At 34.4% G+C, this 15,743-nt stretch overlaps 1 protein-coding gene across 3 annotated transcripts in view; it reads right to left on the bottom strand.

Annotated features, from left to right (window-relative positions):
• Positions 1-12,829: 12,829 nt before the first annotated feature.
• Positions 12,830-15,743, bottom strand: part of Tsp (Thrombospondin) — a 265,557-nt gene continuing 262,643 nt past the window's right edge. For all 3 annotated transcript variants that reach the window (XM_081747100.1, XM_081747107.1, XM_081747091.1), the window contains one exon: positions 12,830-13,335. In XM_081747100.1, coding sequence (XP_081603226.1) covers positions 13,232-13,335 — 104 coding nt within the window. In that variant the 3' untranslated portion in view covers positions 12,830-13,231. The remainder of the gene's footprint in view (positions 13,336-15,743) is intronic.

Below are 15,743 nucleotides of genomic sequence, written 5' to 3' on the forward strand. Positions count from 1 at the left end.
ACCATTCACGGGAGGTTCACGAACACCACAAGACACTTCTAAGAGAATGAATTGGTGATTTAGTAAGAAAGGCAGAACAGTATTTCTTTCCTTAGGTTTTCATCTGAAATACTTTTTTATATATGGAAGTGGTGAGGCTTCGGTCGTTCCCCTTCTTTTTCATAGTCTAGAAAAATGTAGTGTCGGGATAAGCACACCTATGGGAAGTGGGAGGAGAAACAAAAATGATCGAAAACAAGCGATATTAATGTCGAATGCATAGTTTTCGGAGTCGCTTAGCTCAATTGTGACATCCTGATGTGGTTTAACTCCCATTTGCATCCGAGGACATAGTGACGTAAAAATATCGAGATCGACCAATAATAGTGTCGAACCATTAGTTTTCAGCGTCTCTTGTGGCAGTACTGATGCCGTTTAAGTACAAATTCAGCCTCCAATGGTGTCAAGACCCCTTAATCCTCCTAGGGAAGAGTTGGAGGGGTAGACATAAAAATGATGAAAAAAACGACTCATATTAGTGTCAAATCCATAGTTTCCGATGTCTCTTAGATAAATAGTGACAATGCAGATGATATTTCAAGTTCATCCTCTATTAGCATCCTCATTAAGGATGAGAAATTGTTACATGTAAAACTAATTGAAAATAAGCAATATTGTTGTTGAATACATAGCTTTTGGGGTTCCTAAGTTGATTGGTAGCAGTTTCGATTGGTTTTAAGTTGAGCCTACAGTAGGGATAAAAACCCCTAGCATACTTTGGGAGAGTAGAAGGGAACAACAAAATGATCGAAAAAGACCGATATTGGTGTAGAGTTCATAGTTCTGGGGTCGCTGAGATAAATAGCAACACTTCCTATGCTGTTTGAGTCCGAGTTCGGCCCCAATAGTACGCCTATTGGTATATTCGGTGGGGGAATATTGACAAGAAAAAATAAAAAATGGCCGGTATTAGTATTGAATTCATTATTTTGGGGGGCCAAAATTGATTATCGATATTCCCTATGCCATCTACTCTACGTTTAACTCCCATTAGTACCCCTGGGTAGTGGGGAGGGATTACAATGTAAAAATAAACAAAAATGACCCATACTAGTGTCGAATCCATAGTTATCGATCTCCCTGAGATTAATAATTACAATCGCGATAGTGTTAGAATCCAAATTCAGTCCCTTCTGACGTGGGAGTGAGAAGGGATGAAAAATAAAATGTTTCAAATGATCGAATCCACAATTTGGGTTTGTCAAGCTATTAGATTACAATCACGATGACATTTAATCCCAAATTTTGGCATGAATGAGCATGTCACCTGGATTTGGAATTTACAGTACCGAAAATGTTGTTCGCACAACTATAAATATTTGGATGTATGTTATTAATATTAATTCTAGCATAACTCTGGAATGTCTGAAGTAACTTTAACCAAACTTGGTAGGCATATGACTTTTAATCCGAAAATTAAAATCTGTGGTAGCAAGACACCCCAAGGGATGGGAGTTGGGAGGATGACATGTAAAAATAACGACTAATATTAGTTTCAATCCATAGTCTTCTGAGTTGCTGAAATGAATAGTGAGGCACCCAATGACGTTATGTCCAAGTTCCTCCCCATCGGCAGAGGATGAGGGAGTAGTCGTTTAACTCCGATTTTAGAACAAACATTTCAGCTAGTATATATATATAGAAATATGACACTAGCTATATATGAGTTTCTGAGAAATATTTCAATTCCCTTCCCGTTAAAATATTTATTTCAACCAAAGTTTAGTAAAAAAAAAAAAATACAGAATATACTCCACATTTGACATAAATATTGTAGCACTCTACCCCTACAAAATACAACCTTTAATCAAATTGATATGATAACAAAAGTGCAGCTTGAAGTGGGTACTACCTACCCCATAAAAGTCTTTGACGGAGTACAAGTTTTCCAGACCCCGAAAATTATGAATTTAACGTAGTTTTAAATACTGTTTGGCATTTTAGTTTTCACCTCTCCTCATCCCCTACCGATGGGAATATAAATTTCTAGTCCAGCTGACATGCTTGTTCGTACCTAAAGTTGGAATTAAATGTCATCGCGATTGTAGTCTAATAGATTGACGAACCCAAATTATGGATTCGGTCATTTGAGACATTTTATTTTTTACCCCTTCTCTCTCCATGTCAAAAGGGACTCAACTTGGATTTTAATGCTATCACGATTGTAATTATTAATCTCAGCGATGTTGAGAATTATGGATTCGACACTAATATTCGCTCGTTTTTAATTATTTTTACATGCCAATCCATTCTCATCACCCCAGGGGTACTAACAGGAATTAAACGTAGACTTAAATGGCATAGAGAATGTTGACAATCAACTTTGGGGCCCCAAAAATATTAGATTCTATAGTAATACCGGTAGTTTTTTTTTAATTTTTTCATGCCATGATTCTCTCGCCATCAACAAAGAATATTATTGAATGCTAAACTTGGACTTAAACGGCATTGGAAGTGTTGCTATTCATCTTAGCGACCCCCAAAACTATGAACTCTACACTAATATCGGTCGTTTTCGATCATTTTAGGTGTTACTCCCACTCTCCTAGGGTGTGCATGGGAGTCTTTCCCAGAGGCACGCAGTCTGCGCTTGTTGAGGTTCCGCCACTCTTCGTGATGACGTTTCTGAACGTATCAAGCAGCGCTTGCCTCCTCACAAATTATACTAAGTTTCATCTTAATTTTTGTGGGGCCCCACGGTGGAGAGCTGTTCTGTTTCTTTATGATGTTGCAATAACTTGTCAAATGACTGACAGAGAGCGCCACCAAGACTTTATAAAAGTCGGTCTCATTTCGGCATTCATGGGCCCCTAGTACACATTTAGACAATATGATGCTGAGGCCGCATTATTCATATTGTTGAAATATATTCTTACTAGGCCACAAACAAAGGGCCCCAAACAGGACTTTATAATACTATTACAGGGTGTCTATCGGTCACGAAAGTCATGAGTCATGGAAAAGTCACGAAATTAGAAAACGGTCATGAAAGTCAAGAAAAAGTCACTAAATTTAGCTTTAGAGTCACGATTTTTTTTCTGTACAAAATCTGTAAATATAGACTGGAAAATTTTGTTAATTTAAACGTCAAAATTCACCACCAAAAATGTCTGTGGTCGGCTTTAGATGCTACCAAATCGCAAGCAAAGCACGCTTCTACTGCATGCTTGAAAATTCGGCCCAATTCGCACCCAAATTCGCTCTTGAGAATGTGAATTATATGGTTTGTGAAAGAAAAGGTCACGAAATTTCAGTTTGGAATTTTAGTAGGCACCCTGTATTAGTTTCATTCCAATAATGGAACCCCAAGACTACATTCAATGCTGAGGACCTCTGAGAAGAGAACGAACTACAACGAGTAATTATGCTCCAACATAGCAGACATATTTTATTCATTTATCTACGGTATATTTAGAGAGGGCCCCGGCGGGGATTCCTGCCCTCCTGCCCTGGCCAATCCGAGCCTGATGTAAAGGATTGATTCTTTTACGTAATTTTTGTATTTAATTAAATGATTTCTAAAAGACTGTCTGTTGATGTATCCAAAATAAATTAGATTTCTAAAATAAATATAAAAGTATTCAACACATTGCTAACGAAGAAGGAAACTTACCTTGTGTTTGAGATATGATAGATACTGAAAATTTTACAAATTGACTCATTAAAACTACGTGAAGGCTAAACACAAGTTATAATGATTGCATGCATTAAAAAATAAACATTGTTTTGGGAGACTAAAAGGTATATACATGCAGTACATATACCAAGTAGAATTTTCCGAATCCTTTGAAAATTTTATTCATTGCTTACCTTCTTCTGTGTATTTCATAGTTAGATATCTTATTTGAATGAATGTTCAAATTCTTACAAATAGTGTAATAATGTTAATAATTACATTTATAAAAATAGAATTTAGAATCTCCGTAATATTTTGCATAATATTTGCTTTTGTTCCATTTCTTTGAGGGATAATATGGGCAAAATGTCCTTTCCGGCTTCTTAAATATTTAATAGAAAATCTAACCTAGTTTACGTAGTTCTTCATGTGATATTAAATCAAACCAAATTTCTTAATTGTTCATCAATTCGATTCCTGCATTTAATCAGTTTGACTTCCTCGAGTTAAATCAATATAGCAAGACTTGCAAGCTAATTATTTTGTTAAATAATAGAAGTCTTCATGTGGCAAGCGATCATTTATGTTTCATATTTAAAGTGCTGCCCACGAGACAAGATTTGTCTCGTCCTGAAAATATATTGTGAAACTGATGTCTGTCTCGAATAGTATATCTGTTTTTGTTGGACGATATGTGTCTCGTCTCGTATATTATCACAAGAATTTTGTCTCGTCTCGTAGCAACACTACATATGTCTAAGGATTTCTTGTCTTGTCTTGTAGTAATTTGTCAAATTCTCGCCTCATCTTGGATCTCAAAGAGTACTTTCTCGCCTCGTCTCGATTCTCGACAACTTTTCAAGTCTTGTCAAGAATTTTTCTTCACTTTGTTTTGTAAATTTATACAGAAACTTTGTGCCCATGTTTTTTTCCACGACGGGTGTGATATAACATGTATATTATATTTATTATTAAAATATATTGTGTAATGATTTGCATATCTTTAAATGCTGAAAATGACCTTTATTGTGTTCATACAATCACTTTACAAAGAGCAGAAGTTTCTATCTTTCAGGTATCACTTTGATTCATCGAAGTTTTTACATTGATCATAATAAGTTTTAAAATGTTCTAGTTTTGTTAAGAATACATGCTGGAAGTCTACCATGATTACTTGGTTGATTACCTTTGAGTAATGATTGTTTATTTTAATGATAACGTTTTTAGAAATTTGTAAATGCAAAATTTGTATTTGTTGAGATAAAAACCTCAGCATTCGTTTAATATATATTGTACTTTCGTTAGAAAATTTGCTTGCTGCAAAAAAATAAAACACTGTTTAAGAAAGCATATTCAATAAAAATGGTAAGTTTTTCATTTGAATCTTTTTTTTTAAATTTTTGTTTGAAAATTATTCGCTCTAAAATATTTTAAATATCATTTTAAAAATATTTTCTAAACATCTCAAAAAAAGCATTTTCCGTTTAAAAATTGGTTTACTTCCTTGGGAACCTTTCTGTGACGAATTTTTTCATTTGAAAAATTGCTGAAATTTTTTTTGGAAGCTCCAAGGATAATTTTCGTATTAATTTTTCAAACTGAAAATTCTTCAATTTCTTACATCTATTTAAGAAATATTCAATTACAACTTGAAAGTACCCAATCACAGTTTGAAAAATATTTAATTACAATTAATCTGTTTCAAAATCATTCGATTGACAATAAGTTGATTTGAAAGTACCTATCAACAACTTCAACGGTTGCATAGGTTTCTCAGTTAGTTTATCTTCTATTCTACAAAAATCCCTCGAGACCATTGTTGCTGTAATATACATATTCATTAGAGCTTACTTTGATATTTTATTTATATATTTTATAATTTTTTAAATCATTTTCATACATCCAATGTTTTATACCGTTTCAATTTACTAATTACTCAATTTTAACTAAACACATGCGGAAAGTTTATTAATTGCGTAAAATCTTTGTTTACAGCATATGTGGAAGATTTTCTGCTAATGAGTGTTCGTTGCAAGTAGTTATGTCTGCAACATGTTGAAAGTAAGTTAGGAAAATAATTTAAAATATTGAATACAAAATATATTTGATATGTGGCTATCAATAATTTAAATGTGATACATTTGTTGTGTTCTTCTGCATTCAATTGGCTATCTTTTGGTGCAGGTGGTACCGCATTCGATTTTTGGCTATAACATTGAGATGATATTGTAATTCAATTCCGGATTAACTTGAATTAACAGACAGTGAACTCCATTTTAAAATGCCGTAAATATTGCTGTTTGCAGGTAGTGTTTTGATCATGCATCACCTAGTTTAATAATACTATTATTTGTCTGGTCATGGTCCTCCATAGGCTGTAGGCCTACTATTAGGAAGTTTAGCTTAGTTTAAAATATCAAAATATAATTTTTAGTTGAATTTTAACGTTTTATTGATTCTGTTTGTTTACTACAGGCTATAGACTAGGATCCTGAGTGTTGTTTATCAATGATATACAACACTTACCAAAAAGTAATTCGTCAACTGTCTTGTCAGCATTCGATATGTCATTGTGAACACCAGAATGTATTCTTATGATGTCAATATTTTCTCTTCAAATTCTCATCGGTATTATAGGCAAAATTATCGATTTCTTTTCATTAGAACTTTTTTCCGTATAAATTTAATAGATGTTAGGCACTTCACCATCGAAGAACATCAGCAATACGTGATTAGCCGAATACCTACCACAATTGAAGCTAAAAACCATCTTGATAAAAGGCAATCAATAATTTTGCCTGAAATATTGATGCGAATTTCAAGAAAAAATATGATATCATAGGAGTACATCCTGGTCAGTATTACTTTATATATGCTCATGAATACTTCCGTGTTACTGACGTGCATTTCAGTGCTGCGATTTTATTGTATTTCGACAACAAGTAATACATTTGGTGATAATCTTTATGGTGGACGAAAGTCTTTCTAATTCTTCTCCACAAAAGATTACTTAGGGTTATTCTTTCTCATGTTTCTGCACAGTATTGTAACCTAGCCACTTTATATATGTGAGATATGGACTTGCATTTAACTTGGGATCGGAACCCATGAGATCCGAACACGTGAAATCGTAAGTCCACATTTACAGTTTCGATTAGCAAAATTGACGTTAAGCTACAATCAAATGATCATAATGTGTAAAACATACCTTATTTTTTTTACAAAATATAAACTTGTCTTGATGGTTTTACGTATAGCCAGAGCTAATGTCACAATAAACCCCAACAAATAAAAAATAAATAGTATCAAATTGGTTAATGGTTGAGAGATTTTTCTCAACTAGAACACAGTCTTTAAAAGAAAGGGAAGATCAGGTTTCTGTAAATGATATTACCTCGCTCTTGGAAGATGAGTAGAATATTTTAGCACTAAGTATTCAAAGTGTGTCCAATGTTCCGATATTTTCAAGGGCAATTTCTGTCACTAAATATTTCAAATTGGTGTAATTAGGATCCAAATCATTAACGTTTTCATTCTCAGTTTGTATCTCTCTTGGTGAAAATTGAGAATGAAAACGCTAATGATTTCGTTCATGGATATTTTCCACGAACACAAAACCAGCATTTTTCACACTATAAACATTATAGTCCAGTAAAGATAGGATTGAGAAAGGAACAAATTAGTAACAAGCTGAAAATTGGTATGGAAGTAGGGGCATGTGTCAGGAATAGCATACTAAAAGTCCCCTAAAATCCCACTGTAGCTTTTCCCGCAATTTTGAAAAATGTCCGCCATCTTTAGACGACGACAAGGAATTTATGGAAATCGTCACCCTTTATGTTTGTTCCTCTAGCCACCGTTCTAATTATCACAAAGCCATGAATCATATATGGTTGGAAAGCTTGAAAGACAGAAAATCTAAGTAAATAACATATATGCCCATCGTGCTAAATTTCTAGAAGAAGAGGAAGAAGAAAACAGCTTTTTTATTTAAAAAAGATATATTTTCAGAAATCATGAGAAGTTTGCAACACTGACAGTTATTGCACACCAACGAAACACCACCAACAGATGTCCTTGATATTTATCTCAATCATAGCCAACAATGACACAAATCGGTGCAATACAAGCCGAGAAAAAAATATAACTTATGTTACTTTCTGACCTCTTTGTACAAAAGTGCATAAGGTGACATACACTTTCACGGTTCTAGTCACCTTCTTTTATCACATAGAACCAAGAGTTATATATCATTGAAACTCTTAAGAAACGTAAATTCGAACGAGGTAACACTTATACTAATCAAGCCCAATTTGTGGAAGAAGCGCAAAACTCAAAATTTCGGGACAAAACGTGATTTTCGCAATAAATTCTTTAAAACTTGCAACACTGACAATTATCGTATGTTAACAAAACTCAGTTACCGTTTTCACTATCATCATTATTAATTTACTCTTAAAATGGCCAACGTTTTTCCCAATGGAGTAAGCTTTTATGATACATAGTTTTACATCACTTAAATATAGCACAAAAATCATTTATTGACAGCATTAGAAAGTAGCAGAAACTGGTAGTCTCCTATTCATAGGAAAATCGTAATTCACACACTAAAAGAAACTCTCAACTACAATAGTTATTTGAATGTAATTTTTTAAAAATGTTTTGTTTATAAGTAGAATGAAATTTTCCTCCTAGTATTCTTCAAATCAACTTAATATTTACATTACACGTTAGTATGCACTTTAAGAACATTCGAACTTATTTTATTAGAAATCGAGGAGGTTATCATTATCTCGTTCATCTCTATGGTCTTCATCATTTGGTTTTGCATTCATGCATCCAATTCCTCGACACTGAAATAAGTTAGAGCACACAATTCCTGCTTTTCGACAACCGTACATACTTTCACAGCCCTTTTTACAGTTATAGGATATTACATGGAGCGGGTTCCTTGGTCATTCTTGCTGGTACGAGGATACCTCCTAATGTCGTCCATTCATATTCAATCGCTCGCAAATCATTTCCACGATACAATTGAACCTGATGATATGGTGTTTCGCAGCATCACTGGTGGGTGGCAATTTTGCCAATTGTATTTCGTTCTGAATGGGAATCGACTTATTGCAAGGATGTATGAATGATACTGGAATTCATCCAGTAAGGTTACTATTGCTGGAGAATCGTAGTGTGTTAGTAGAAATAATGTGCCAGCTTCATAGATTGTGCACTAGCGTTATAATGGTTCAAAACTTCAAGTGATCGGCATAAATCTTCCCGTTTTTGAAGTAATCAGAATGGATTTTTCTTTCCCTGTTGATACAAGCCACATGATGTGTCACATCTAGTTAAAGCATGGTAGCTGAGCAAACCAGTTAGTATATTTGCCTGTGTATCTTACAACTTCTTAGTACTAAATTCCTTACTTACGTCTTGTAGACGTCCAAGCTTTCGAAATGTGATGTCGGATTGATTATTACCTTGTTCAAGCAAAATGATTAAAATATTAACATCCTCGTGTCAACATCATGTCAACATTATCACGAAGTGCTTACAAGGATTTAAAGACTTGGCTACAGCAGTTTTAGCTATAAGTGCGTCAGCATCACTTCTTGCTTGCTGGGTTTGAATTCCAGTTTGTGTCAAATGATTCAACTCACGGGCGAAACAATCCTTATTTTTGAAATTACCTAAGAATTTATCTTTCTTTTGTTAATAATGTGGTTTCATTTGTGAATAACACCAAAGCTGATTTTATCTTTGACTCACATTGCTCCCGCTCTGCGGCTTTTGTACAGTTTTCAGTGCAATACCCATAAAAAAATAATTGTTGCTTTCGTTCCTGTGCTTGTGAGTACATAGGACACATACGAGTTGTGCACGTCAAGGTATGTTCCATATTGTGGCCAAACAACATGATGTAAAAGCCAGCCTCCATCTATAACGTACACAGTGTTTTCAAATTGAGTTTTAAAATTTGTCCGATATTCAAACATGTCGTACAAAGCGGACTTTTTCGTTTTTCTCATGGACATTTCTGTGAAAAGAGAAAGTGAATAGGGTGCAAGCTCGTAAGCAAAACACTGCTGGAGTTCTTTTTCGGACTTCTACTCATATGATTCAGTTGAAGTATGGTGTTTACAGCCAGTGGCTCATCACGGATACGCATTTTTTTTTTTTTTTTTTTTTTTTTTGGTTTAAGTTTCACATTTCCAAAAGTCCGTCCAAACATTCCTTCCATAGCAGCCAATCCGATTTCCTTAGATTTATCAGTTGACCATTTCATTACCTACCATGTCAGTGCTTAGGGACGCGAGCTCCGGATATGAAGGGAATGGAGAATGCTGGCAAAACCAACGCAAGAATTTCTTTAGATGTAATATATCACGCGATTGACTGCTTTAGTACAGGTCCACATGCCGACCAGTGTGAAGTTCTTGCCTATCTTTGTTTCATAATTTTTAAAGACATTCTCGTAAGTGGCACGCTGCTGGCATACTTGACACACACCTAGATATTATCTTTTCAGTTATGCTTCTCCTATGGGTCAGTCCACCGCTGCTCTTCATTGCTCTCGCTAAAACCTGCTCAACCGTCATATCAAACCATGTGCCACTCCAAAATATATCTTTTCTACGAATAGTGAAGTAACCGTCTCCTGTAAATAGCTGGAACTCATGAAGATCCATTTCATCCTCCAACCGCAACATTTCTTGTAAGTACAGATGTGCGTATTTGGCATACAAAAGATGCTCAGCTGCATAGAAGTATGGTAACATTTCTCACATGCAGTGAAGATGAAGATTCAAGTCTTCAGTTCTTTCGAACTAAAAGACGCATAATTTCTACAAGCTGAGCGAATAAATTAGAGATACGGCTTGTTTCTGCAGCAGCGTCAATGAATAACTTCAGATAATTTACAATCTTGATTGACTATGTTTGAATGTTGAACCACTACATCAATATCGATATCTTCTTCAGTCATCAGAGGAATACAAACATCTCGCAATTGACGCTCAAACTCCTCAGTGGCGTCTGATTCATTAAATAAACAGTATATATTACAATTGCTAACTGTATTTTAAAAAAATTAGCTCGCAAAGCACGAGCAATAAGAATGGCATCGCTTTATCTGTGACATGGAGTTACTAGCATACACACAAGACCAAAGTTCTTCAATGCCACTACCTTTCATTATATATGCAACTGTTTCCATAAATGACATTATAGAGTGAAAAACCCCCAAGTCTAACAATCACTGACGGTAATTCACCAGCATTTCTACATGCTGCTACAATGTCAGATGCTTTAGAGTACAAAGGTTGATCCAACGTGACTAAGCACGCTTTTTTGCTTATTTCCTGCACATTCTTTGCTGGCAAACATAAGCGCCGAGTATACAGCATCCATGCTTATGGCTGAAGATTGATGAAAGGTTGAATTAGTACTTAATAAGCTTGGTACTTATGGTTGTTGCTTGTCACCAGCTGCATAAATCCATTCCAATTCGGGCAAGTTGGTGTCTTTAACCACTTGAGAATCATCCATGTTACATCGTACAGAAGGTGGATTTCAGTTTGGATATTCAGAACACGAAGGTATCTTATATCTTCAATTATTAAATCCGAAAGACCATTACCTTTGCGTGTGTACATTAAAAGTGGTATATTCCATTCATTCTCTGACAGTGTACGTTTTTTGAGCCCAGGTATTGCTCAATGATATGCGAGCGACTGAATATTAATGGACGACATTAGGAGGTATCCTCGTACCAGCAAGAATGACCAAGGAACCCGCTCCGTGTAATATCCTATAACTGTAAAAAGGGCTGTGAAAGTATGTACGGTTGTCGAAAAGCAGGAATTGTGTGCTCTAACTTATTTCAGTGTCGAGGAATTGGATGCATGAATGCAAAACCAAATGATGAAGACCATAGAGATGAACGAGATAATGATAACCTCGTCGATTTCTAATAAAATAAGTTATAAACAAGAAATTTTTAAAAAAATTACATTCAAATAACTATTGTAGTTGAGAGTTACTTTTAGTGTGTGCATTACGATTTTCCTATGAATAGGAGACTACCAATTTCTGCTACTTTCTAATGCTGTCAATAAATGATTTTTGTGCTATATTTAAGTGATGTAAAACTATGTATCATAAAAGCTTACTCCATTGGGAAAAACGTTGGCCATTTTAAGAGTAAACTAATAATGATGATAGTGAAAACGGTAACTGAGTTTTGTTAACATACGATAATTGTCAGTGTTGCAAGTTTTAAAGAATTTATTGCGAAAATCACGTTTTGTCCCGAAATTTTGAGTTTTGCGCTTCTTCCACAAATTGGGCTTGATTAGTATAAGTGTTACCTCGTTCGAATTTACGTTTCTTAAGATTTTCAATGATATATAACTCTTGGTCCTATGTGATAAAAGAAGGTGACTAGAACCGTGAAAGTGTATGTCACCTTATGCACTTTTGTACAAAGAGGTCAGAAAGTAACATAAGTTATATTTTTTTCTCGGCTTGTATTGCACCGATTTGTGTCATTGTTGGCTATGATTGAGATACATATCAAGGACATCTGTTGGTGGTGTTTCGTTGGTGTGCAATAACTGTCAGTGTTGCAAACTTCTCATGATTTCTGAAAATATATCTTTTTTAAATAAAAAAGCTGTTTTCTTCTTCCTCTTCTTCTAGAAATTTAGCACGATGGGCATATATGTTATTTACTTAGATTTTCTGTCTTTCAAGCTTTCCAACCATATATGATTCATGGCTTTGTGATAATTAGAACGGTAGCTAGAGGAATAAACATAAAGGGTGACGATTTCCATAAATTCCTTGTCGTCGTCTAAAGATGGCGGACATTTTTCAAAATTGCGGGAAAAGCTACAGTGGGATTTTAGGGGACTTTTAGTATGCTATTCCTGACACATGCCCCTACTTCCATACCAATTTTCATCTTGTTACTAATTTGTTCCTTTCTTGGCAGAAAAATGGGCTATCTTTACTGGACTATTAAGCAGATATCAATTTTGTATCACGATTCATTATTCGAGATCTATTTATATTCTTAAATTTTCTATGAAATTTATTCCATCACAATTAGAAAGAAAAATATCACGCAGAAATTAAAACAAATAGATAAGGGTCAAAAAAAAATTAACACACATATATTATTACGTTAATGTACATTTTATACGAACAATGTATCATTGTACAAAGTAATTTACAAAACAAAAGACGATATAGAAATTATTTTTAGTACTTCCTATTCAAAATTATAAAAATAAATTTGTGAGTAACTGTTTTCTTTACATTCCTTGCGACAATACTTTATAATTATATTTCACTCAGTTATTGCACTGTTAACATTTTTTATAAGTAATATTTCTCTTTCGTTATTAATGTTTCTATCGGTCACAAATAAAGCGTCTTTCACTGCTTTTTTTAATTAAAAAATAATAATTATTAGTTCTACACAAACACACAGACACACACACTCACTTACACATCACAGGTAAATTGTAATCTCTGTTGCTCTATCTCACTGTTACTTAGTCAAACAAAATTAAATTATTTCTTCGTAAGGAAAGGTTGTGGTGGTTTGCTTGTGTCAATCTCTACTTCTTGTTGCAATCTCGGTGGAAGCTCGCGATAGATGGCTTCAGGAACGTTGTCTAAAATTAAGAAACAAAAATTCATAATGAACTGTTACACTGAAAGCAAAAGAAGATAAACTGAAAATCGACATTTGAAATTAACATTCAAAGACACATACAATGTATACCAACTTTCTTCACTTATTCAAGATCGTACAAGGTAGAAACATTGAAAAGACTAAGTATTTAACTCCTATTAAAATTATTTCATTGCATAAAATGAACTTAAAGAAGGAAAGAATTTAAATAATTTTTTAATAGTTTTTTTTTAATTTTACATCTATTTTATAGAAAGAACAATTGGATACACATATGCTTGGAGTATTCTGTTTAAAATCATGCTCTGAGAATATCTGATTTGCTAAGGCGATCTCTGTTCTAAAACTCCCTGCTAACACTGTGTGAGGATTCAATGGCAGAATTTTGAATCACATTTCACCGAAAATGAAAATTACTTCATTATTATAAAAATTGCAACATAGGTTCCAAAAATACATTTCATATATTATTAATTAGCAGAAATTGCGTGAGTTTGGTGAGAGCAGGGTGGTTACAGAAGGAAGATTTCTTCCAATGCTTTTCCCGGTGGAAGCGTTCCTAGCATCGCTGCTACGCTCCTTCTTTGCGCAGCCATACTTAATTTTTTTATAAGAAAGGCTGAAGCTCGAGTGTCGCCTGTGTTGAGAGTTATTCGGCGTCCAACTTCTTTAATAAAGTTTAGTCCTTCATGACCCCAGGAGCCACAAGTTTCGATGGCGATGGTAACGAAGTGGTATTTGTCCAAGAGGCTGTTATATTTTCGTCTCTTTTCAGATTCTCTACGAGTTGCGACCATCCCAGCTTTTATGGAAGAAGTAGGAAGATTAGAGGGGGCTAGAGTATCGGCACAAGTGAAATCCCATATTAAGGCCTTCCCTCGTTTCCATGGCATCAAAGACATTCCGTCAGGTCTCTTGCCGTCAGAACGACTACACCCCATTGGCTCTCTCACGGAAGGCGTTCCAGAAGAGATGAGGGCTTTCATGATGAGGTCATTAACATCGGAGTGGCGAGAGTGTCTGCCAGCACTGTGAAGACATGATAGGCCATGTATACCTTTCTTATCCACTAAACTTCCGCAAGCAAGGCACCGGTGTTGTTCGCAGACATCTGCTCCCAAACGTAACGCACAAGCGATAGACGTTAATATGTATGTTCATATTAATGCAGGTAATAGAGACGTTACATCTGAGGAAGATAACGTTACGTTATGGAAACTGTTACGGAATATTTTAATTTATAAAAAAGTACATATTCTGGTCAGAAAAATATTAATTATTTAAATAATAATTCTAGAGTTAGCATGGAGAAAGGAAAGCGTGTGGAAGCATCCAATATGCTGAATGTTTTCGATTTTGATCTCATTCTTTAGTAATTCTACTTCTGTGCTTGGCAGTTATCGAAAATATCCTACCATTTTCCGTTATATTACAAAATTCGTTAACTTAATGAAAATAATACAACTCCACAAGTGAAACAAAATTGATTCTCCATTTTGCACATGTAAGTTTCATTTTTAATTTCATACAATACAATTTGATAATTGAATTTTATATTTCTTAAAGTGTAAAAAGTAGGAAATTATATCGTCACATGAGAACCAGAGGAACGTTACTCCAAAAAATGCTGTTTCTGTTTCCTTCATGTTTAGATACAATTTTGAAAGCCCCGCTTGGTGTAAATGGAACGTAACGTCATCTGCTCTCCTTGTCGATCATCTGTTGTAATGTAGCTAAATTACCATTTTATTAAAAACAAATCTTTCTAAGAAAATAATATTTTTGTCTTCTCGCCTGTAAACCTACGAAAATGGAATTGCGTTCCTCTGGTTCTCATGTGATGATATACAAAATGGAAGAAATTGCTTTGCATTATGTGTTTTGTAGTATAAGGCATTTTTACATGTTTATAATTAAATTTTCATTCTCTCTCGTCTCTGAGGATAAAAGCAGAAGGAATCTGTTCTAGAATACTTGAACAAGAATATATATATCGAGAGAGAGAGAGAGAGAGACGGTTCTTGAGGGAAGTCAAATAGGTAAAAGTTAAAGTTTTATCATTTGAAAATAAGGAAAGAAAACTTATCTACGAGTAATGTTCTACTTCTTGTGTACAACAATTAGTACGTCAGATAACTTTTCCTCCTTTATTTTAAAGTGATAAAACTTTAATTTTTACCTATGCAACTTCCCTTGCAAGCATCTCCGGAGAAAGAAAGAAATCAAGACTTTCGAATCCAAGTTCACTTAATTATTACTACGTCATTAGTGATAATTAAGTAAGTAAGCTTCTCAAAGTTCTATAAAACCGTTCATTCTAAATAATAGAATTTTACTCAAATTGTGAAAGTGATTTATGAATAAAATATAGCATCGTATTTTAGGGTA

This window comes from Thermobia domestica, chromosome 2, assembly GCF_964235325.1.
Source record: "Thermobia domestica chromosome 2, izTheDome1.hap1.1, whole genome shotgun sequence".
Taxonomy (NCBI): domain Eukaryota; kingdom Metazoa; phylum Arthropoda; class Insecta; order Zygentoma; family Lepismatidae; genus Thermobia; species Thermobia domestica.